Source organism: Cricetulus griseus, chromosome 6 (genome assembly GCF_003668045.3).
Source record: "Cricetulus griseus strain 17A/GY chromosome 6, alternate assembly CriGri-PICRH-1.0, whole genome shotgun sequence".
NCBI lineage: Eukaryota > Metazoa > Chordata > Mammalia > Rodentia > Cricetidae > Cricetulus > Cricetulus griseus.
The window spans coordinates 51233147-51258447 of NC_048599.1; the positions used below are offsets into that span (position 1 = coordinate 51233147).

General features: G+C 51.0%; 3 protein-coding genes across 3 annotated transcripts; all 3 read right to left on the reverse strand.

The window, feature by feature from the left end:
• Window positions 1–345: 345 nt before the first annotated feature.
• Adra2b (adrenoceptor alpha 2B) lies at window positions 346–1704 on the reverse strand. Its single transcript, XM_027421900.2, has one exon. It carries the CDS (start codon window positions 1693–1695, stop codon window positions 346–348), a length of 1350 nt encoding a protein of 449 aa, XP_027277701.1. The 5' UTR covers window positions 1696–1704.
• A 2629-nt stretch (window positions 1705–4333) lies between these two features.
• Astl (astacin like metalloendopeptidase) lies at window positions 4334–18648 on the reverse strand. The gene is made up of 9 exons (XM_027421901.2): window positions 18594–18648; window positions 17897–18025; window positions 15430–15491; window positions 14282–14375; window positions 13753–13870; window positions 12912–13093; window positions 10195–10276; window positions 9904–10058; window positions 4334–5633 (listed from the first exon to the last, which is right to left on the reverse strand). Exons 1-9 carry the CDS (start codon window positions 18646–18648, stop codon window positions 5197–5199), a joined length of 1314 nt encoding a protein of 437 aa, XP_027277702.1. The 3' UTR covers window positions 4334–5196.
• A 4015-nt stretch (window positions 18649–22663) lies between these two features.
• On the reverse strand, window positions 22664–24128 carry Dusp2 (dual specificity phosphatase 2). The gene is made up of 4 exons (XM_027421902.2): window positions 23701–24128; window positions 23483–23604; window positions 22988–23207; window positions 22664–22878 (listed from the first exon to the last, which is right to left on the reverse strand). The coding sequence occupies exons 1-4, from the start codon at window positions 24098–24100 to the stop codon at window positions 22664–22666; spliced, it is 957 nt and encodes a 318-aa protein (XP_027277703.1). The 5' UTR covers window positions 24101–24128.
• Between the last annotated feature and the right edge of the window lie 1173 nt (window positions 24129–25301).

Consider the following 25301-nt stretch of genomic DNA (forward strand, 5'->3'; position numbering starts at 1 on the left):
CTGCCAAGGCACAGGGGTCTCCAGGAAAGGGAAGCCTGACCTGTTGGCTTACAGGTGGCTGGGAGGGAGGTACTTAAATCCAGTCTGGCCTTGGCTACATTCTGGAAGATCCAAGCTACCCTTGCTCAGGAAAGTGGAGAAGAGCTACCCCACAGTATAGTCAGCAAGGGATGATTTCAGATGGGCCCCTGGAAACAGCTCTTTTGTCCTTTTCCCATTTAGGGAGGTCTGAGGATGAGGTCTGCAAGTGGGCCCCGGGGAAATGGTCACACAGACTATGGGGGTGGGGGACAACCGTCAGGTGGTCCTGGCACCAACCCGGGCACAGGCAGCGAGCAGGCAGGCTCACCAGGCAGTCTGTGTCCACTGCCGGCAAAGGATCCTTCGAAAGGCACGTCGGAAGTCCTGGTTGAAGATGGTGTAGATAACGGGATTCAGAGAGCTGTTGCAATAGCCAATCCAAAAGAAGAACTGGAAGAGGCCGTGTGGTACCTTGCAGCGCTGTGGGCAGATGGCCCCCAGGCTATAGCTGAAGAAGAAGGGAAACCAGCAGATCACAAAAACGCCAATGACCACTGCCAGCACAAAGGTGAACCTTTTCTCCCGGCTCAGCTGTGTCCGACGACGCCACCACTGCCCACTGGCTGCACCCACAGTCCGGCCCAGAAGCACCTGGCCACGAAGAGTGGCCAACACCCGGGAAGCCTGAGGCTGCTGCAAGGGTGGGCTGCATACCGAGGCAGGAGATGCTGGCAGGGTTTGGGGTTCACACTCTTCCACCTCCTCTTCATCCTCCTCTTCAGCTCCCTCCTCTGCAGTCGCCCCACCAAAGCCCTTCTTCTGGCACTGTCCTGATCTTGGAAGGGCAGACCAGTTGGGTGGCAAAGCCCTGGACTCACGATCTTCAGGGGTCTCCCCCTCCTCCTTCTCCCTTGGAGGCTTGGGGTGTCCATTGGCCTCTCCCACCGAAGACAGAGGAGAGGCCAGGGTTGGCACCTTAGCTAAGGTTGGAGCTCCCCCAGCGACAGGACGAGGCTGCTTGGACTCACCCTCTCCAGAGCCCCTTTTGGCCCTGGGACCTCGGCAGTGGCTGCGTTTGGCAATTACATAGATTCGCAAGTAGACGAGGATCATGATGAGGCAGGGAGCAAAGAAAGAGCCGATGCTGGAAGCCAAGATGTACCAGGCCTCTTGGTTGAGCTCACACTGGGGGAGCCCGTGGGGCTCCGGACGCTGATCACTCTTGTAGATGAGGGGCGGCAGAGAAATGACGGCTGCAATGAGCCACACAGTGAGGATGATACATTTGATGCGGCGCGGGGTGCGCTTGGAGTTGTACTCCAATGCTCGGCTCACTGCCCAGTATCGGTCCAGGCTGATAGCACACAGGTGCACGATGGAGGAGGTACAGAAGAGCACATCTAGCGCCAGGTAGACCTCGCACCATGTGCGCCAGAAGTACCAATAACCCAGTAGCTCGTTGGCCAAAGAGAAAGGGATGATAAGGGTGGCCACTAGGATATCCGCGGCCGCCAATGACACCAGAAACAGGTTTTGTGGTGCACGGAGTGAGCGGCTGGTCAACACAGCCAGAATAACCAGTGCGTTGCCGAAAATGGTGAAAAGGATAAGGAAGGTGATGGCCGACGCGATGGCGGCGGTGGCTTGCACGGAGTAGGGCTCTTGGTGGTCCATGGCGGGGCCGGACACGTCCAGAGAGGTCCCTGCTGGCCAAACCCACGTTCCGCGGGAGACAGCGCCACTCTGGCTCCGCTACAGGAGGGGGTCGTCCCCCCGGCGGTGCGGATGGCTCTGGAGTCCCATAGCCTGACCAAAAGCGGCCTAGGAGGTCCGGGGACAACCGGGACCAGCCATAGATCACCTATATCCTCTTCCACCGGTGCCCGGCGTCTCCGCAGTCCGCCCCAGAGAAGTTTTCCAAGTTGTCCCACTGCCGTCCCGGGACCGGAGGAAAGTCGCGCCTTTGCGCGGCACAACTGCAGGACGCACCGAACAGACTAGGGAAGCGCAGCCGGCGCTCAGAAAAGGCGCTCTCTATCCCTCCTGGTGCCGCGCCTGCAGCCAGCCTGCCGCGCAGGGGCGTGGGGAGAACAGCCGGCACCGCGGGAGGAGGGAGGAGACTGGGGGCGGGAGCTGGAGGAGGGAAGGAGGCGGGGCTGGAGATCCGACCGAGGGAGGGTGGAAGGTGCGCTTTGGGGGGAAGTGGACCTGCGACGCGCAATGCACCCTTCACTCACCCGGTCCCCACCACTTTTCTCCTCCCCGGGCCGAGTCCGGGGAGCCAGGTTCCTAGGGTCTTCGACGTTCTTGGAAGGATTCTTACAGATGAGGATCAGTGCCGGCCGGGAGCTGAGACCTTGGTCTGTTCTAAGGGTCCATTTGCCTTCTGTCTGCGAGTCTGGGACAGAGCACCCAGATCCACCCAGATCCAGCTCATGTCTCCTGCTCTGAGAAGCGTGTAGGGGAGATGGGGTGCGTAGGCAAAATAAGCCGCATCCACGTGTAGCAACTGAGCCACATCCCAGCGACGGAGAACCTTAGGGGCCGGACCCGAATGGGGAGAGAGTTCTGAACCTCTTTTCCTAAATCTTCCGCACCCAGACTCCGCTTGGTCAGACTTGAGAGACGCAAGGAGTGCGTCTCTGTGTTGCGAGCGCCCTCTGCTGATTTCCGAGTGCAGAGACTGGAGACGGGCGTCCTCGCAGGTCCCAGAGACACCAAAAAAGCTAACTCCTGGTGGAAAGCAACTGGTTGCTGCCTCAGTTTCCCCCTATTAAAGACAAAGGACTTAAAGGGGAAAGGGGCAACTGTAGAGACGGCTCCGCGGTTAAGATTGCCTCTTGTAGAGGACCCGAGTTCGGTTCCAGCAACTACTGCAGGAGACTCAAAACTAACTCTATGCCTCGTCTCTGCCTGGTCTATCCTTGCCTGATTCACCCTACTTAATGTGCTGGTAGCCAGAAATTCCTGCCCCAGGACCTTTGCACTGGTGGCCCTACCCTAGCATTTTCACAGGTAACCCCAGGCCTGTGCATGCATTCTTATAGGGGCTCTTCCTAACCAACAGCCTGTAAGTGTTCCCCAATCCCTGTCATTTATCAATTCAAGATGGCTACCTATCGGCAAGTTATTTTCCATCCCTCTCCCTACCTTGTTCATGGTATCCCTGGTGTCTATAAAGCCTGCCTGGCACCTAATGGACATTCTTAGTGCCCGTTGAATAAATGGATCCATAGTTGTTACTGGAGGTTGGGGAGGTAGCTAGCTACTGATTAGCCTCCAGGCTAATGGGCTTCAAGGCCTGGGCCACCAGGCATGCTGCAGAGTGGAACTTGTGGAACATGCCATTACTCAGAGCTGGCATGGAGACCAGGCTATCACAGGGACATGTGGCTTCCTGTGGGGAGGATACAACAAGACAACTTTGTCCCTGGCCACCCCCAGAGAGAGGAACCACCAGATTCACTCAACCCCATCTTCTGAAAACTGGATTTGGAGATCAAGAGCTACAACTTAGAGAGGGTCATGACAGCCTTGGGGATCTCAGAGTCTAGAGTAGATCCCCTCCTCTGCTGGCAGGGCCCCTGGGAACCCTAGCCCCGTGCCATATGCTTGGTTTGGACACTCGGAGGTCTTGAGGCAGCTGTATTTCTGATGCTTCTGTCTGTGATCTCCTGCTGAGGCTGTTGCTCTTCTGAGAAACACTGCCAAGGCCCCAATTTCCTAACATCACAGCCAGACACCACCACCTCCTATAACCAAGATCAATAAATCGACAGCATCCCTGGCATGAGCCTTTCCCAAGATCGATAAATGTCCAGCACTGGTCCTCTGATTCAGGAACCAGACTCGGTTCTGAAGCCTAAGCTAGTCTGAGCACACAGGCTGCAGAGTCCTCATGGTCCCCAAGGAAATCTCAGCATGAGACTTCTCCAGGAAGATGGCAAAGGCCAACCTCCAGGACACCAAACTGCTCTGTCTTTGCTACCTGCTCCGTCATCTTGAGCCAGTCTACATGCCTCCAAAGGCTGGCCCTCGAGAGTGGAGTGACTTCCGGGGAGCCCACATGGGCACTTGGGGTGAAAAGACCCTTAGTTTTTTTTGGTTTTGTGGGAGCAATTTGAGACAGGGTTTCTCTGTGTAGCTCTGGTTGTCCTGGAACTCACTATGTAGACCAGGTTGGCCTCCAACTCCGAGAGATCCGCCTGCCTCTGCCCCCAGATTGCTGGGATTAAAGGCGTGCGCCACCACCACCCAGCTAACATACACAGTCAGCATAACACATGGCATGAAGCAAACACCCAATTTTATTTCTGCCTTCTTCCATATGAATGAGGCTCCCTTCTCCACTAGTTCAGAGTTCTAGTTCCCCTCCCATCCCAAGCAGGGCTTCCCTGAACTCCCAACAGTCTCCTGGCCCACACCCTAGTACCTACACACTTTCTTTGGTCCTAGAAGAAACCTTATGGAAGACCAAGGAGGAGTGTGGCAAAGCTGAAGGACAAATGTTGTGACACCCCCCCCAACCCAGTGTCTTCTACTGAGCATCTTCTGGGCAAAGCAGCAGAAACAGTGGTCTGATGTGGGACTAAGGTTCCAGTCTGCTATCCAGTGACTGGTGATCTTGTCAAGGCTTCCCATCATGAAGACCTAGTAAGGAGCCACCTCTTATTAGTCCAGCTTAGCAGGAGAACTGGGCTCTGCCTTTTGGATACCAGGGCTGAATCCCAGGGCTTCAGAACATCCTTAAAGCAAGGCATAATGGACAGGAGGGTATTTATGGTCCCAATCACACGGCTTCCCATTTAGACCACGCCCAAGGCAACACTCAAGTCCATGCTGGGAGCTGATCCTCAGGTGGAGAATTCCCAGAGGCCCTTCAGAACTGGAACCTTGCCCTTGCCCACCCCTCTCAGGATCCCATCTCCCCAGCATCTTCCAGGGCTAAGGCTCAAGTCAAGAACAAACAGACCTTGGGAGCCTCTCTATCCCTAGAAACTTTGCAGGGTGTGAGGGGATGTGGTGGAGAAAGAGACCTAGGGAGTGACCAGAGTCTCCAAAAGTGGCCAGTGCAGGGGATAGGAGACAGGAATGATGATGCTCAGAGGGGTCTCAAGAACCTAGCTTCTCTGGGCAGAATATACCCTCCCCTCTTGGGGTCAGAGGTCAACAAGCTCAGTCTCTGGGCACCTCTTTAAAGTGACTTCCGGGTGCGCAACCTCCCGGAAGCAAAGCTAGGCTCTCCAAGGCATCTTGGATAGGTGCTGGCTGGTCTCTGGTTTCTGGAAATGGAGTAGGAAGTGCAGTGGGCACTTGGGCTGCCTGAAACTGCCCTAGAGAAATGCCATCTGCACCTGCTCCAGGCCCTGACCTTGGAGAAGCAGCTAGTCTTTGAGGTGGTGTTGCCGAGGCCTCCACACTGAACTTGCTCTGAGCAAGATGCTCCCATCGTTGCTGGCTGTCTACAAGCCTGGGAATGATACCCTGGCCTCCAGTCCTGGAGCCACTGGGGGCAGAATTTCTAGATTCTTCTGACAGTGCCTCCAGAAGTCTTTGTAGATGTGATAGCGAGGCAGGAGAGAGGCTTCTTCCATCATTGTGGGCCTCGAACCCTGGAGCAGGAGAGAGAATTTAGGTTTCAGAATCACAGAAAGCGTATAGAGCATGGCCAAAAGAATTAATGCTGCCTTTGCTTTCCGTAAGTGGAAATGGTGCCAGACTCCCTGAGATAGCCCATGAGGTTTCTGCTAAGGCACAAACTCTTATATTTCTACAACACACCACTACAACTGTTGGGTGTGATGGTCTATGTCTATATCTTTGTACTTGGGAGACTGAAACAAAAAGGTTGCAAGTTTGTGGTCAAGCCTAGGTTATGCAGAAAAACCTTGTCTTGAAAACAAATAGGAAAAACAAGGACAATGGAGGTGTGGCATATCCTTCTTACTGAGCCCCTTGGGTCACTACTAAAAGATCTGGCCTCCTACCCACATCCCAGCAGCCCAGTTGGGTTACTCTGTTATCCTACTTACCCAAGCACGACAGCCTACTCCTACCAGGTCCTTCTTTGGGCTACTCTACAGCCACCTCCCACCCCCACATCTTAGACATCCTCTGGAGCCCTTCCTGTCTAAACCAAGGGAGAGGACATCAGAAGCTCTGCATGTTCTCAGGTCTGTGCACTGCCAGAAGAGCCTCTTGGCTTTCTCTTCGCTGCCACTCCCAGACCATGGCTAACACACTGCTTCATGGGAAACACTGAAGCTTCATCACCCACCTTACCTGCTCTGGTGGCCCCCACTGCTGCCTCCGTGTCCTGTCTTTCCTGCTCACATACCATGATCTCACATTCCTCTGTCAGTGCACAGTGACCAATCCATGCTGACTCCTTTAACCGATGGCCCGCCTTCCTCCCTGGTTCTGCTGGTCTCACAGCCCGTGCCCTCTCTCTGAACACAGCAACACCAGAAACCACAAGAGATGCCGCCTCCATTTCTGGAAACTCACCTTCAAGCAGCAGTGTCTCTACCCTCTACCAGCTTTGTTGCCTACCTCAGCCGCCACCATCCCTTTGGACACATCCCCAGCCTTCATCCCTCTGTCACAAGTCCCTGCCACACCCCAGTCCCCAGCACCATCCTACGTCCTGCCATCTCTACCAGGTTCAGGTGCTTTGTGCTTCATTGTCCCTCCCACCGTTCTGCCAGCAGCCTTACTTCACTGTGGAGCCAACGCCACGCATGTATCTCCAGATCTGCGTGTGGACTCAGGTCCACTTCCGTTGTCTTTCTTTCCCTTATGTCCAAGAAAGTGTCTGACCTTCCCCTCCAAGGGCAGACCCTCTCTCGAGTTCTGGCTGAGTTTCCTTTCTCTTCCAGCACCTGCTCCTTCTCCGCTGTGTGTGTCATTAATTAAACACGAAAACCTGCCAATCTGTCCACCGTTGTGTTCAGCCTTCCCTTTGGACCAGTCCTCCTAATTGTGTCCCAATTTTCCACTCTGTGACCTGCAATCCTCTCACCACAGCATCTCATTCTCTAGTTTTAACAAAATTATGTAATATTTGATGTGATACACACACACACACACACACACACACACACACACACAGAAACCGGGTATGGTGGTGCCCATGCTTTTAATATCAGCACTGGCCAAGGCTGGAAGATATCTATGAATTTGAGGCCAGACTGATCTATATATTCAGTTCCAGGCCAGCCACCTCAGCATAGTGAGACCCTATCTCAAAATAAGGTGGGAAGATGGGAGTTCCTGTTATCTAAGAAGCAAAAGTCGAGCACACAGAATGTGAGGAAATATTTTCAAACCATATAACCAACTAAGAGATATCATTAGAGTACTTTTTAAAGCCAGGTGTTGTGGCACATATCCTTGATCCCAGAACTCAGAAAGCAGAGGCAAGCAGACCTGAATTTAAGGCCAGCCTGGTCTAGAGAGTTCCAGGATAGCCAGGACTACAGAGAAATCTTGCCTCAAAAAACAAAAACAAAAAAGATTTCTAAGTCTTATAACTCAACAAGGAAAAACCAATCCAACTGAAAATGAGGCCAAGGATCTGTGTAGACACTTGTCCAAAACCAGAAAGGTATATAGAAGACCAACCATCTCACAGAGGCTGGATATGGTTAGCCATTAGAGAAACACGAACTGGAGCAATAAGATACTTCCATAACCACTGGGATAGTCATAATCAAAAGCATAGACTATATGCTTTGGCAATTATGCAGAAAAATCCGTAGCCACATACATAGCTAATGGAGTTTTAAGTGATTCAACTGCTTTGGAAGACAGCTGAGTATAGAGTTACCATGGAGCCCAGAAACTTTATGCCTGGGGTAGATACCAAATGACAATAGTATATTCATAGTAGCCCCAAAGCAGAAGCCACCAAAATGTTTATCAACTGATGAATAAATGTGTCATTTGGCAGGAAAGAAATGAAGTGCCGAGGGTGCTATACAGAGATGAACAGGAAAGGTCGTGCTGAGGGCAGTAAGCCAGACACAAAAGGCACATGGCTCCATTTATATGAAATGTCTAGACAAGGTAAATCCATAGAGGCAGAAGGTAGATTAGTGATTAACTGGGACTGGTAGGGAAAGAGGGTGGGATTCGGGTGTAGGATGACCTAAAAATAAAATCTGGGTCACAGTCACACACAGCAGCTTCACAGGGTGTCACACTGTCTTCTAGAGGGTCACAGCAATTTGTGGTCCTGTCAGTGGGTTACAAGCATCACCCTTTGCCCTGTACCACTTAGCAGTATTTGATATTATCAAATATCACTGAGATTGTGGACTTCTGCTGATTTAGGGAGAGGGAATGGTGTAATTGCTTCTCATTTGGTTTCTGCTGTTAACCACCTCACACATTTTTCTATCTGGTATTTTGACTTTCTGTTTATAGCTCTTTCTGAATTCAGAACAATACTAGCTAATGTTCAGAAGCATTCCAACTTTATAACTTGTGTTTTAGGTTTGCTTGTGGTGTCTCTTGCTATTATGGTTAATGTTACTGAATGTATTAATCTTTGCAGTGTTAGGTTATTTGTGAATAAATTCTTCCCCATCCCAATGTCATAGAGACTTGTATGTCTTGCTAAAGTTTTCAAAGTTTCCCCATGCGTGTACAAGTCTTTCATACCTTTATGGTGTCTGGTGGTAGACATATGGATACCTAGTTGTCTCATTTAGTGCTGTGATTCTCAACCTTCCTAATTCTGTGACCCTGTAATACAGTTCCTCATGTTGTGGTGACCCCCCCAAACATAATTTCATTGCTACTTCATAACTAATTTTGCTACTGTTATTAATCATATTATAAATAGCTGAAAGGATTGTTCAACCCCAAATGGGTCACAACTCACAGGTTGAGAACCACTCAGCCCCCCTTTGGAGGGTTCACTGTTTTTTTTTTTTTTTTTTTTTTTGAGATAGGGTCTCACTAAGTAGCTCTGACTGTCCCAGGACAGTCTCACTATGCAGACCAGACTAGTCTCCAATTCACAGAGATCCACACCTGCCTCTGTCTCTCCAGTGCTGGGACTGGATTGAAGGCCTGCGCCACCACGCCCACTAGGTTTCATACTTGAGTAGGATCCATCTTAGAACTTTGCACTCTGCTCACAAAGAACTTCTGTATCTCAGCACCCATCCCAGGCACTTACAAAGCTACTTTATGTGCCCTGTATTCAGAATGCATACAGGAATTTACACATTTGTGTACATTTTTTGCTTCTTTTCTAATCTAATTATGATTAGTGACAGTTTTGAGGTTTCTTTGTTTTGTTTTGTTTTGGTTTTTTATTTATTTATTTATTTATTTATTTACTTACTTACTTATTTGGTTTTTCTCCGAGACAGGGTTTCTCTGTGGCTTTGGAGACTGTCCTGAAACTAGCTCTTGTAGACCAGGCTAGTCTCGAACTCACAGAGATCCACCTGCCTCCGCCTCCCGAGTGCTGGGATTCAAGGCATGCGCCACCACTGCCTGGTAACAGTTTTTTTTTTTTTAAAGCTCCCTTTTTCTAAACACCAGAACTTTGTGTCGTCTTCTTGCCTCCCCACAATGGTTAAGACCTCCACTTCAACACTGAATAGAAGGACGATAGTGGGAAACTTATCTCGGTCCTAGATTTAATATTTTTGTAAGTTTTGGTAGGTGTCCATTATGTAGGCTATTTCTCTTTGCTAAAGGGGTTTTTGTCTCTAGTGGGTGTTAACTCTTTTCAAATATGTTTCCAAATTCAGTTGTGATGATGAAGTCTGGTGTCTGACCCACCTCTCCTTACCTCCTCACCATCTCTTTACCCTCACACTTCAGCACCATTCCCTAGATCAAGTCACTCTCCCTGCCACTTACCTCTCCTGTGGGAATCAGGGACACTTTGGCTGCAGTTATACAGCCTGCAGACCCGGGTGATATCTGAGGTGCTCAGGTTCCATCGCTGGCCAATGGCCACACTGGAGGTCCAGAGTGGTATGATGGTGGGCTGTCCACGCCAGCTGAAGGCAAACCTGGAACCCAGGGGTAGGGCCTATGTCAGGATCACAGTGCAGGGGAGACTAGGAGGGTAATGCAAGGGCAGGGGGTGGGGGGAGAGCAGGGGAAGGGGGTGGGATCAGGGAGAAGGTGAAAGGGGAGGGTGCTCACCTCCCATAATGCATCACTGACGAGTAGTCATAGGGTACTAACATATTGCTACTCCGAGACTTGATGAAGTTGATTTCAAAGCCTTAAAACACAGACATACACACACCTTTTAGATATGTAAAAGGAAGGCAGGCAGAGAAAAATAAACAAAGGAGAGACGTGGACAACTTCTAGAAGTCACAACCCACGTAAATGGAAGAGTCTAACTACCCCTGCTGAGACTTCTTTCTTGGCTGTCTCTGTTTTCGGCACACCTTTGCTATCCCCTACTCTAAGCTATCCTACTCTACTTGACCCTGGCAGGAATCCAGATCTATACCAGGTGATGTGGAAGCAGGGGGCACCTTGTGGCCAGGCAACCATGACCTCCTATAAGTTCTTGCTCCTTCCCAGTTCACCAATTTTTGCAAACCTGCAGCACCCACAAAATTATGGCTCCTGTGACTTAGACACTGGTACCCTGCTTAGTCCTTGAGCTAGCTTCAAAGATAAGCTGTCCTCTGCACTCAGGAGTGTGGTGCCTGACCCCTCAGTAGCCAGACCACCTTCATCTTCCCATCTCAGACCACAAAGCTGCAGACATGGAGCCCAGCAGACCTGTCATCTTGGCCAGTGTTGCCCACTGCTCTCCTCCAGGCCAGTGAGGAAGGAAGTTTGCTGACCACTCCTGAAAGAGCTGCTTACACCTTTGCTCCCCAACCCCTCTTTCCAGACCCAGCAGGCCGTATCCACACGCTCTTCTACCCCAAGGTCACCAGCAGCCTCCTTACCCTAATCAGAGCCCCAAAGAATACCAATTTCTTCTCTCCAAATAGCCTTTATTAGTAAACATAATTCTGAATAGGCAATATCCCTCTAGCTCAAAAACCAAGTATCTAGCTGGGCATAGTGACACTTGGGAGACAGTGGTAGTAGGATTTCTGAGTTTGAGGTCAGCCTGAGTTCCAGGACAGCCAAAACTACATAGTAAGACCCTGCCTCAATTAAAAAAAAAATCAAGTATCTAGCATGCACAAGGCTCTGGGCTCAATCCCCAGCACCATGGAAATACTATATTATACATATATTAGTATTTTACATAAATATATAGATCATAATTAGTCTCCTACACCACCTGCTTCCTCTGAATTTCTACCTCGGAATCTCCACAAAAGTTAATCACTGATTCATTTTTATGACCTGACAGAGTTTATGCTCATTAGTGCAAACATATTCTCACCTTTTCTAACTCTGAGGGAACTGTATTTATTCCATTAGGATAGCTGAGCTTTTGTTGGCACTAGGGAAGGAACCCCCCAGTTACAAACCAAACAAGTGCTGTTCCACTTTGCTATATTCCCTAGTAGGTAGGTTTTTTTCTTAAATCAATTTGATTGTTAAAACAGCTTTTGAGTCAATTTGTGCCGTTTCTAACTCTAATTTATGCTTTTTAATAATTAATTCTCCTGGTTTAAAAACGAACTTAAATGGGCATGTTTGTTCTCTTTGCTTTTATGGATATAAGTATCAATGCCTCCACACTTTCCCCAAGCCTACCCTTACCCTATTTAAACCATTGGTTTTAAATAATGTTTGATGATGGTTTATTTAAAGGCAGAGTCCATGTAGCCCCACCCAGCCTGGCGCTCAGAGTCCTTTGCCTCAGTCTCCAGAGTGCCAAGATTACATACTTTTCCTTTATTTTTTTGAGAAGCCCTGAAGTTCCTTTAACTCCCAGAACTAAAAGTATTTGACTGTATCTCCTAAGGAGAGTAGTCTGGGGTTTGGTCCGTTATTGGCTTCTGTTTTATGTCATGATTGGGTGTTTTGTATTGACCTGAGTTTCCAAATCTAGAGTTTCTCACAGCCTGCCTGTCCATAGGCTGTGTGCTTACAAACACCCAGGAGCACCTGGAATCACGGCCACCCCAGCCCCACCTCCCATCCCTTTGTCATTAGCTACTCGGGTTACCTCCAAAGCACCACCTCTGGGGCAAGTGTCCAACTTATCACCTGGCCAACCCCAGAGCAGCAGAAGAGGCCCCTCCAGCTTCCCACTGGCAGGCGGCCTCTGACTCCCCATGCACCTCCAAGCACACTGTGGAACTTGCCCCTCCACAGCTTCCCTCTGCCCAAGGCAGTGGTCATTCTCACCACTGATCTGAGCCCCACATACAGGTACCCCACATTCCTGCCATCTGATCCCTGTACCACGCCTGGCACACGTGCTGCGCACTGGCATCACAGCCATTTCCTCTGTCAGCCTTGGCTCTGCCACTTCCAGGGCACTCAGCCACATGCCTACTGATGTCCCTCTTATGTACCTCAAGTCTTTCACTGTTGTCCCTTGCTTGGCACATGTATCTGGGCACATGTAGCCCCTGACCCAGTATCACACACTAACATCTGCAACTTGGGGGGCGGGGGTTGCTGAGCACTCAGTGAGCAAGTCATAGGACACTGTTGACCTCACATCCAGATGACTGGCAGTGGCAGAGAGAGGCGAGACACAAAGGAACTGGTTAATGTCATTCCTTGGGTACAACTACAGAGGCCCAGAGCAACAGCCACAAGACCACTCTCAAATACCAGAGAGGCAGGAATCCCACACTTGCCTCATGAGAAAGTATGGGATGGACTCTTCCAGGGGAGCAACTCCTCAACTCCAGCCCTGGCCTGAGGCCTCTGTCCCTCGGGGTTCCCTGGGCCCAACCTAGCCTGGACACCAGCTGACTCACCTGGGAGGATCTCGTTCCAGTTGACTCGGATGTAGCGGTCCCGGTCTGCCCGTGAATGCTCATGCCAGAAGCCAAGCACATGCATGAGCTCATGTAGGACAATGCCCCGGCCCTTCTGGAGACAAGTGGGTGCCAGGGACACCACTTGCATCCCTCCACTGCGTCCCACACCAGAGAAGCACCTGCAAGACCATGAGAGTGAGCAGCTTGGCACTAAGTAAGCTGGGTATCAGCCTAGAAGAGTCAGCAGAATAGATATTTCCTGTGCTCTAGAACCCGGGATGGACCAGTATCAGACTGCCAGTCCCCATTCTGGGTTTTAGCTCCAGACTTACTACTCTCCCATTTCCCAGGTCCCCTGACTGCTTGGCCTGTGAAGAGGGTGTCATCTGCAGCTTCGTTAATGCCAAAAGGTGGGACCTGACATTCATGCATGATAGAGCATGTCATTGTCTGAGCAGACCTATGTCACAAGCCTGAATCACAGCTTCCAGCCACACCATGTCAGGCTCCAATGAAAGGAGGAGATAGGCTTCTTCCTCAGAAAGAAGCCAGAAGAGGCTAAATTAGGTGACTGACCCTGAGTGGCAGAACTAGGACCCCAACATTTGCCCAGACTCATACCAAAGACCTCCAGGAGATGAGGGCTTTGTCGAGGAGGGTCCTATGCCCAGTGGTCATCCCTCACCCACCTTTGGCCTAGAAGATCCAGGTAATGAGTGAGCCATTCAGGGTAGACAAGGGCTGAACCCAAGAAAACAGGCCCAGAAATAGGCTTAATACCACTGTGCACACTAAGGGATGAACAGACCCTTCCCACACACACACCAGGAGCACTTACCCTGACATAGGAAGGATGGAAATGAAGTCTCTGTGGCCCTGGTAAGCAACAAACCGGATGCATGTGAAACGCTCAAACTCAGCAAAGGCCTCCATAATGACCCGGCGGCTGGACTCATCTGGAAAGACACACACCATGGCTGACTCCCTGTCAAGGTCCCATAGCTTTTGAGGACCTTTGAAGTATGCATGGGGGCCAGGACCAGGCATTAAGCCCACCTTCCAAAACAGTATTCAGAGAGGACAGTGTTGAAGAGGAACGCAGCCCAGAGAGGACTAGAGAGTTCCATCAGCTCTTCCGGTACACACACACACACACACACACACACACACACACAGAGAGAGAGAGAGAGAGAGAGAGAGAGAGAGAGAGAGAGAGAGAGAGAGAGAGTTCAGGATGTTGTGGGGATAGGAGCTCTGCATAGCACTCTCGGTGTAAGAGACACACAGGAGAAGGGGGTGGAGCCCCCAGCAGGAGCCCTGCTGCATACAGGAGAAGGGCAGGAAGTCCCACCTCAGCTCTCACTCACCATACTTGCTGGAGAGCAGGAAGGGGATCTCCACAATGCCACCAACACTCTTGGGCCATTTATTGTTGGTCACTGACAACAATCGGAAGGGGCTCTGAGGAGAGAGGGCAGCTCAGAGTCAGTGGAGGACACAGGCCACCTAAGTGTCCTACTCCTAGGGTGCCATGCCTCAGACCATCACACTCTAAAGTTGTGGGTGGCAGGACCTGGAGGGTCTTGGGAGTGAGGAAACCAGAGGAGTGACGAAAGTGGGGGAAGGGACTGAATTCAGATAACAGAAGTTGCAACATGTTCTATCAAGTATATAAAAGTATCTAAGGTTGGTACCCCAGGAAGCCTGGCTCAGGACTCACCCTGCCCCCCACAAGCACCTCCTCAGAACAGGAGTATGGCAAAGCTTCCCCTAACATAAGAACAGGAAGGGTCCTACTCAGGGTGATGCTCACAAATGCTACTCTCTCATCTTCCATGAACTATAACTGCCAGAAGGTCCTAGCCACCAACTTGATTTAATTCTGCTCTAAGGGTTTCAAATGCCAGGCATGTGAGTATTCATCTCTAATGGATAACTTAAACTGTCATGCCGATGAAACTCCAGCCCAGCCTCAGTAGTCATCCATCACCTCTAAACAAGAATAGTCTTGCTTTCCACAGCTCATTGTCATATTCAGCAGCCTTCTGCCACCTACAATATGGTGCTACTCTCCTAAACAATGTGTCTTCTTTCTGCAATGTCACTTCCATTCCCATCAGCCTCCTCCCTTCTGACTCAGCCCTCTGTCTCTATCCAAGATGGTCTCTCCACGTTCCTCCTTGTTCTGGCTTTCCGAGGGGGATCTTGACAGCCATCTCGGACTCACACACATGTATAAGTCTGTCTGGGCTCATGTCTCCAGCCTTGTGCTTCCTAAGCACTCCTCCTGGGCAGGGTGTCAAGTGGGGTCTGAGAGCTTGAGTCTGCTCTTCCAAGGAGCCCTCTTAGGCTCATTAGGTTGCCATTTCAGCTGTCACCATTATCATATTCATGATGACCTTGAAAGCTGTACCTAACCACTCACACAGACCAAAGCCCTCAAGACACCCAGAAGAGGGTTTTGAGGGTTCTCTTACAGCTTTGCGGCTGCTCATACCACATGTACACAACTCACTGGCCGGATGATGTCGCCTTCAACCAGGAAGCTGCTTTCTGGGGTTTCCTCAGAGATGAGCCCTGGGAGGGAAAGGAAGAGATGTGTGTCACTTGTGACTTACAGAACACGGACAGACCCAGCAATGTCAGTGTCTATGCCTTCTACTTTGGAGATAAGCTTCCTTGAGCACCAAGGCTAGGTGGCTGCTGAGTTCCAGCCTACAAAAAAATGTGAGGCTTCTCAACCTGCTCATATCCTTCCCCTGTTCAAACATAGGTCATGGCTCCCTCAGCACCGGTGATCCAGTCCCAACTCCAAGCCCTCTGCTATCAGGATCAGCCTCTTCTTCCATCCAGGCTCACTCCAGCCCAAACCACACTCCCCAGAACATGCCCTGGTCTCTCCTGCCTTACCAGGCCCCACCCACTATCTACTTCCCGTTATTTATGTTACATTCTGGACCCTTGAGGTAAAGAAACCGAAATTACACATCATAACCACAGAAGGAAGTTGAGGGTAAATACTTTTTGTCTCAGTTTGCTTTGGCTTCTCGTCTTTCTCCTAGTCAGGGAGCCTTCGGTAGCTGACTGCTGGGAAGAGAAATCTCAGGAGGACCCATGAGGCACTGAAGAAACCACAGAAGGCTTGAGAGGCATGCAGGAGCACGGCCTGATCTCAGAGCTTCAGACAACAGATGGTGACACAGACTAGTGACACCCCTTATGAGTCCTCCTCAGGTAAGAGGAATCACCTCAAGAGCTCTGATCAAAGCTGCATACTTAAATCTAAAAGGCCACTCTCCAGGAGAGTGGTTGTCAACCTGTGGGTCATGACTCCTTTGGGAATCAAATGACCCTTTCACAGGGGTCACCAAATACCATCAGAAAACAGATATTTGCATTATGATTCATAACAGTGGCAAAGTTACAGTTATGAAGTAGCAACAAAATAATTTTATGGTGGGGGGGTCACAACATGAGGAACTGTATTGAGAGGCAGCAGCATTAGGCAGGTTGAGAACCTTCCAGAATGATTCAGACCTGGTACAGTTGTGTGGTATTAACAGCCATCAGAGCCGTCACTCAGAGCACCTGGGCGTAGCAGCATCTCACAATAAGACATCAGATAGACAGGGGCAGCTGTTAGCAAGTACTGTGAATCCCAGCATGAGAGAAGCTCCTCCATGGCGTTGAAAGGGAGTGCCAGGAAGACTCTTAGCTCTGGCTACCTCCAGAGGACGTCTGAGTAAGGATTGGTGTCCATCCAAGTTTCTAACCAGCTCACAAATAAAGGGAGCAGATCACACTGTGGCACCACCCACCCTAAGCCAAGGTTACCGCTATTCCCCCCTTCAGCCTTGATATCTGCAATATCCGAATTCATCTTCATTGCTACCAGTTTCAGCCCAATGCGGCTGTGCTCCTCATTGTCTAAGATTCCCAGACAGGGAGGCCCTGAGCCACTGGCTTCTTTAATATCTCATCCCCCGCCACCGGCTAGGTCATGCCTGCACACTGTCCCTCACAAAGTGACCGGCATGTTCTGTTCTCAAATAGCTACCAATGATTTTGCTCAACTCCCAGGCTGAGAGCTCTCTCTCTCTCTCTCTCTCTCTCTCTCTCTGTCTCTCTCTGTCTCTCTCTGTCTCTCTCTGTCTCTCTCTGTCTCTCTCTGTCTCTCTCTGTCTCTCTCTGTCTCTCTCTGTCTCTCTCTGTCTCTCTCTGTCTCTCTCTGTCTCTCTCTGTCTCTCTCTGTCTCTCTCTGGAGACAGGATTTCACTGTGTAGCCCTAGCTGTCCTAGAACTCAACTCATACACCAGGTAGTGACAGTGAGGGAAAGCTGGTGTGCTGACCAGCCCAGCTACCACCCAGGTCCAGAACTAGGGCTATGAACTTGGCCCATCTCAGCATCCACCTCATCAAGGAACTGTTGGGAGCAGGTGAAGGGGATGAACCTACAGATCCAAAACAGCAGGGTCTTCATGTCACAAGACAACAGTGGGATATTCAAGAGGAGTTCCAGAGAGAACCCATTATTTGTGGTGTAGCAGAAGCCAGAGGCCGTGAACCAGATCAGTGAATGACTCATAGCAATGAACACTTACAGGTAAAGATGAATGGACTAAGGGGTAGACTGTGTGACTCAACTGGCTACACTACAGCTTCCGTTGTTGTTTGGTTGGTTTTGCTTTGGTTTTGCTTTTAAATTTTGTTTTGTTTTGGCGGTGAGGTTGCAGGGGCAGAGGGTGGATGACAAGAGGACAGGAAGATAAGTGGGATCAGGATGCATGATGTGAAATCCACAGAGAAATCAATAAAAGTTAAATAAAAAAATAATTAATCAGCAAAAAATACAGAAAAGACTTAAGCATTTCCTCATGAGACTTGCACTTATTTAGAAGTCCCTGATAATTGTGGACATCTCAACCTTTTCTGCATGCCCATACTCAGTGTGGCTTTTGTCAGCATGATCCAGTGGTCTCACCTTGGTTAATTGCGGGGATGTCCTTGTCCTGAGATACCTGGCTCCCTTCAGAAGTGAAGCCTTCTGGGACACTGGTACTGCAGACTCCGTCTGAACATCTGGGTGCTAAGGGTGCTGCCAAGATCAAACCTGGCCAGGCAGACAAATGCAGACACATAGATGCTCCCAGAGCTCCATTGGTGAACTAGGACAGCAGGACATGGGGAAGCAAGGCCCAACCCCTTTCAGGAGAGGCCTCCTGCCATGCATCCCGAAGTCTGCCTAGGCTTCCCACTCAGCCCCACCTGGAAGCAGGGTCTTGATGCCTACATTGAAGGAGAGCCCTTTAAGGGACTAGCACTTGGCTAGGGCAGCACATGAGGAAGAAGGAATAAAGAAAAGAGGCAGAATGGACTTTGAATCTTGAGGTGGCACCAGATTCAGGGCTAGGCTCAGACCCTTGTCATCAACTTCTTCCTCAACCCAGGCTCAGTTTGAGTGACTGCTGCCCCAGCAGTAGGTATGTGGTGTGACACTTAGCAATCTATGTCAGGTGGCACCTCTGCTCCTACAGGTGTTGGGAGGCCTCCTCGGTCCCCAGGAGCTCGCTTTTAGGCACACCCCTGGAGACCTCCATGTGGAACCATGAAGCTCATGTAAGACTGCTTTATCCCACAGCCACCACCCCTGGCCACCTCCCAGTGCAGAGCCAGCTTACCCAGCAAGGAGAGCAAAACTAGCATCCAAGGCCGAAGGTCTCCCACGCTCCCCATAGCAGGTCCTCACTACGCTCTCAGCAAGCAATGTACAGAACCATAACAGGAAAGGACATCCTAAGCACAGGCGCTAGACCACCCATCCCTTAAATAATAGCGGCTCCTCCAGCCCACACCTGCAGCCTCCCAACCAGCTCCAGGAAGAACCTCCCAACAGCTGCCACCTGAAGACGGACTTACTCCTACCCGAGGACACTCCCCCAGGCCTGAGCCTTCTGGACCATAGTCCCACCCACCTTGGCTGAAGTGGGTTAAAAAGTGGGCAGGGGACACAAAACAAACCTCTTGGCAGCGTAGCTGAGAAACCCTCTTGCCACCAGAGGGCGGAGAAGCATCGCAGCAAGGTTCATGGGCGGGACTGAGACCCCAGCACTAGAAGTGACCGCTTTTCCTGCCCCACCCCCTACCAGGGGACTCAGACACAGAAAATATGCCTGAGAACTCGAGACACCCTTCCCTGAAGTATCTGATGATGGAAGGTGTGGTCACTACACCTGTATAAAGTTTTCTGTCTTTCTCTTTCGGGAGGCGGGGGAAGGAGAGTGAGACAGGTCTCATTATATAACTTTGGCTGTCCTGGAGCTCACTATGTAGACCACAAGGCTGGACTAAAACTCAGAGGTCTGCCTGTCTCTGCCTAATGAGTGCTAGGATTAAAGCCATGCGCCACTATGCCTGGCTATAGGCTTTTATTTCAGAATCCATATAGGAAAGTACAGTCATGGGTTGCAGGACTCTGAAACTTCACAATGAACACCCAGCATCATTAGCACTCAGGAGCACTTGCCATGGGCAGGGGGTGGGGAGTGGTAGTGTTCATGACACACAGACACTTTTGAACACTCATACCCTCACATGGATGTGGTCCTTACAATGCTCCAGCCAGGTGGTGGTGGGGCACACCTTTAATCCCAGCACTCTGGAAGCAGAGGCAGGTGGATCTCTGTAAGAGCAAAGCCAACCTGGTGTACAGAGTGAGCTCTGGAACAGCCAAAGCTACACAGGGAAGCCCTCCTAAAAAAAAAAAAAAAAAAAAAAAAAAAGCCACAGCCCCGTGGCCTGATCAGCTGGAGCCCCTTCCCACTTCGCTAATTCAAAATGCAAAGGTCCTCAATTCCCTTCTTATTGGTTACACCCTCATGAAGAGATCCTACCTGCATTGACAGCCTGGAGCACACCAACCAATCCACCCCAGTGCCCACTGAAGGAAAGCCACAGCCAAGGGCACCGGTGGTTGACCACACAGGCCTGACAGCATTCCTGCTGAACCTGAGGCCAGCATTTCTCAAGAAATTGAAGTCAAAGCCACAGGAGGGAATGGATATAAAGGCAGATGCCACTGATGCCTAAGTAGGGTGTTAACTGGTTTCAATGCATCCAATGAATATGCTAATTAGCTTGGTTGAAAGACTGGTTCACAATGCACGAATATGTCAAAGCTTCCCATGTACAACCTTAAACACTCAGGGGGGTGTCATGGTGGTTCACACCTGTAATCACAGAACTTGGGAGTCTAAAATAGCAACCATGAGATTCCGACTAGCCTGGGCTACATAGTGAAGGCCTGTCTCAAAGAATATATATAATAATGACCTAACTAGTTAAATGTGCTTAGTAAAATCATCACCATCACATTGCTTGGGTAGAAAATCTCAATCTGGTCAAAGAATGCAGTTTTTCCTTCAAACAGGAATGTTGTGAAATAAGGTAGACTAAGTAAGCTGGTCACAAGAAGACGATACTGGTGGACGTGAGTCATAGGGCTCCACGGAATCTGCTGGTGCCAGAGGGATCTGAGAACTTTGAATTAACTCAGTGCAGCTGTGCTAGAAATTCATCTGGTGAACCAGGGCTGCTTTCGGCCTTGGCCGGCAAAGCTTTTTGCACAGAGCAGAGGCTAACACAGAGAATCATAACTGGTCAGTGTGCTGAGAGTGACTGTGAGTGCTCATCCTTAAATGGGACATCGATGTCACACTGTCCCCTCTGAGGCACAGAGAATGTCTCATCTGAGACAAGGAGCAGAAAGAAGAATGTAAGAGCCAGCAGACAGGGAGCAGAGCTGAGAAACACTGGCTTCTGGAAATCACATGGCAATGGCACTCAAACTTGTGGTCACTAAGGTGACCTGTGCAAGATCGAGCCAGTCAAAATTCCGGGAAAGGGGCTCTCGAGGCCTCTAGCTAAGCAGCTATTGGCAACTGATGGTGGCTAGAGTCATTTTTCTCCATTGGATGACCCCACACTCATGAGCATTTGGGAAGGACTAATGGGACTTAGTGTGTTACAAAACAAAGAGGACATGAAGGTGGAAGGGGGTGTGTTGGGATTGGAGCAGGGAGAGGTGAATATGATCAAAACATATTGGGTACATGTATGAAATTCTCAAAGAATAAGAAGTATGTTTTTAAAAGGGGGAAAATGCTGTATGTCCTTACTCACTGGGGTCCCCAAAGTCACCAATTCAGCAGAATGCAGAGGCCACTTGGAGGAGGGTTTGGGAGTTAGTATATAATGCCTTCCCGTTTTCAAGATGGAAAGTTCTAGAGAAAATTACTGTGATTTATCTAACACTATTGAACACTTAGACTGGTAAAGTTGATAAGATTTGTTATTTTTATCTAACAATTAAATTTTAAAGAGAGTATGAAATGTATTTGTGGTGGTACACGCCTTTAATCATAGTTCTCAGGAGGCAAAGGCAAGAGGCTCTCTGGTGAATTTGAGGCCAACCTGGTCTACATATCTAGTTCCAGGCAAGCCAAGGCTATATAGTTAAGACTGTCCCTTTCTTTCAAAAAAAAAAAATGAAAGAAAAGGAAGACCATTCGTTAGGAGGGTAAGTAGTAAACACAGGAGGATAAGGAATGAGGTGAAGAGGGACAGCCAGCCATCAGTTATGCTGTGTATGAGATGATGATGTTAAGGACTCTGTGGCCCACGTGTCCCTTACCCACCCTGAGCATCAAGAGCACAGGCAGGTCCCAACAGAAACTGACATAGACCTGGAGGAAGGCTGAGAACAACCCTAACCCCTGAGTACCTTACCCTAGGGCAGAGAGAATGGGCCCTAGGGACAGGTTGTGTATCCTTCATTCACAGCCCCAGGAAACTAGTGCCTTCTGTTCTGAGTTCCAGACAATGACCTGAGTGCCCTCAGTCAACACACACCTGCACATCACACATTGAGAAAATGTAGTTCTCAGGGAAGTAAGTGGGGGTCTGATCAGGGAAGACTCCCTGAACGCTCCCAGTTCAACCACAAGCTAGACCCTGTGTGGCAAAGACCCCAGGCCAGGGCGAAGAAGACACAATTGCTCAGCCACCCCAGGCATGAACTGATACCAGACACTTGTGCTATTGCTCTTTTTTAAACAAAACACTTTTTTTTATTGGCACATCCTCAATATTCTTTATAAATATAAAGTGCTGTTTCCAATTCCCCCTCCCTGGCCCACAGGGCTGGGAAGAAGTCAGGGAGGGAGTGTTAAATGTCAGTTGAACACAAATAACTTTTCAGCACCAACTGTGGCGAGACACACGCATACTTACACACAAAAGCAAGATGTCAGTAACATGACACACACATCACTTCCTGGATCCCCTGGGAGCACAAGGCTCGAGGTTTGGGTTGTGGTGTGTACACCCCCTAGACATGGTTCCTGCTTGTCACAGCTTGTTCCTTGAGTCCTTGGGCTACCAAGGGCTTTAACATAGTGGGACTGGAATACATGGGTTTAGAGTCCAATTAATTTCTGCCAGAGTTGGGGGAGGGAGAGCAAATATAATATACAATCTGCCCTGGTCCCCTGAATAAGGGCCAGCCCTTAATCCCCCAGCAGATGAGCACCATATCAGAAAAGCCATCGTCCTGGCTTTCCTAGCACCTCAAGTTGAGGACAAGGTGAGGAGGAATGAGCTAGGCTAGAGAGGAGTCCAGCAGTCCACAGTAGCTCCCCCCCCCCCAGGAGTCCGTGAGAGGCAGCACTGTGGGAGCAAGCCAGGGTTCGACTCAGTGACATAGCACCTGGGTCTCAAACTGTAGCAGCTGCCCCATGAAACTGAAGTTGGGGGAGATGACTCCCCGGCGTTGCTTAACGAAGTCAAAGGCCTCATCCAACCGAACCCGGTGGCTCTGAATCAGGTATGCCAGGCAGATGGTAGCCGAGCGAGAGATACCGGCTTGGCAGTGCACCAACACCCGGCCCCCACTATTCTTCACTGAGTCTGCAAAGGAAATGGGAAGGAAGGAGTTAGGTAAGAAGGTAAAAAGAGGAATCAGGCCCTCCACCTGCTCCCCTACAGTTCCCAGACCCCTGAGCTGAGGCACTCTTACCAATGAAGCCAATAGCCTCCTGGAACCAGGCACTAATCTCCACCATCTGGTTATCTTCTACTGGAATGCTCTTGTAATGGAAAAGCCCCTCAAAGTGGTTGGGGCAGCTAGCAGAGACATTGAGAACCGCTGTGATACCGCAGGCCTGCAGCCCCTGAAGGTCTGAGGAGTGGCTGCAGCTGCCCAAGTACAGGTAAGGCAAGATTTCCACAGGACCACCCTGGAGGAGGAAGGGAACAGTGGTGAGACCTCAGCCTTGGCCTGGAGGGCTTGAGCCCTGAGTGAGGCAGAGACATCATGAGCTGGCTAAAAACAAGAAGAGCCCTAAGCCAGTTCTCTGACCTAGGACAGAACTTAACATTCAGACACACACACACACACACACACACACACACACACACACACACACACACACACACGTGTATTTGAACACACCCCTGGCTTTCCCCAGAGGCATCCCTCAAGTATGTCCATAGAATTCTGATTTCAACTTACCTGGTCATAGATGGGAACCCTAGGGTCAGAGCTGTTATTTTCTGCCCCTGCAGGAGATAGCGCCTGGGCAGGGGCTTCAGAGCACAGATCCGGACAGCATGCCTGGAAGCGTTGGAAGCCGCCTGCAGGGAGAGCAAGAAAGGAAAGGCAAGGTTAGCCAAGAAGCTGAGGCTCAGGGTGAAGGGGTGCGAGGCGCGAGGTGCGGGGGGCGGACTCACCTCGCAGGAAGCACACAGCTGTGGATCCTGCGCGCATCTCGTGAAGCAATGCGGCTAGCAGCAGGTGAGCGGGGCCGTCCGGGGCGAGCTCCGCCACAGACGCGCTGCCTTCGTCCAGCACCACAGCGCGGACCAGCTCCCCGCGACCCAGGCGTGCCCGGAGCGCACGGTCTGGCAGGAGGCAGGCTAGGGCGGCGGCGGGAGTACCGCGCGCACGGCGCCGCAGCAGCGCGTTCCAGGGCACGGGCCTCGCGGCGCGCACGTGGCTCCGGCAGAAGGCCAGGAACGGGCGACAGTCCAGCAGCAGCGTGCCCTCGGCCTCCCGCGGCTCCCGCAGCAGTGCGCCCAGCGCCGCACACTCCAGCTCGTGCGCTGCCTCCAGCCTCATGGCGATCGGCATTGCAAAGTCTCTTAATCCCCCAGATCCTCTTCCCTGGTCTCGCCCTTCCCTGACTCCTGCGGCTGCGACTGTGTGGCCCGACCTGTCCGCGCTGGGTGAGCTTCGTCGCGCCCGGGCTTATGTACTCGAGGGCCGGCCCCTCGAGTCACCATACAAGGGTAGAGCAGGAAGGCGCCGGCGCCCGCCCCCGCGGCTTCACGTGGGACTCGGGCTGGGCGGCCCCCGGGGCTCCCGGAGCGGACGGGTGGGAGGCGGGCACCTGGAGGAGGAACTCTGAGGGGGAAGAAACTGGGTACCAGACCGTGACAAGTGTCAGCACAGAGTCTAGAGGCCCCACCCACGTCTCCCCAGCGTATATGCCTGGGTGCTCCCCACTCTGCCCGGCCTCAGGCGGCTAAGTGCCTGGGAACTCAGCTTCTTGGCTGCACAGAGCCTGCGAGTCACCGGGGTCTTATGGTTCCTCACTTTTCCCGTTCTCTCCAGGGGTTACATTCTAGGAATTTCGTTAACAAAATTACCTGTTGGCTACTGATGATGATACACTGGAAGGAAGCACACCACTTGTCTCATTTTAGAGACCTTAGGAAAATGTCTGTTCCCTTCTCCCCATGTCAGGCTTTTACCAAAAGTTGCCCTGGCCAGAGTAGTCCCTTGCAGCCAAAGCCCTGGTCTGGGGGCTTTGTGGGGGGAGGGGAGCAGGGGTCTGTGACGAGTTTCCACTTATGACTGGGACAACTTCTTTCCCCAGAGGCCCAGGGAAACCCCCCAAGGGCCCAAAAAGAAGTACTTCCCATGTCACCGGCCAGGGTTGAAGGGGAACTCTGCTGACGATGCTGGGCTCTCCCAGGGCCCAGCCAGGCCTGGCGGGAATTTCAGGGGAAGAAGAAGAGCCACTTGCAAAACCTACCCCCTTCCAACTCCTAGAGCTGACACCCTCCTGGGACAGGCCCTGCTGGTCCCACACCAAGCTGTAAGCTGGGTAACTCACAGCCATTCTGCCCTCCCCCACCCAAGTGCCAGCCCCCTCCTCCGGGATGTGGTGAGACCCAGCTGTGCGTGGGCCCTGGGGGCTCTTGGGTTGGGGAATGCTGGTAGGTGGCTGAACCCCATCTGAAGCAGACATGGTGGGTGGGGACCATGTTCAAACCCAACCTCCCATACCCTTACTCCCGTGAGCCAATCCTCCATGCCTATAGTAAGA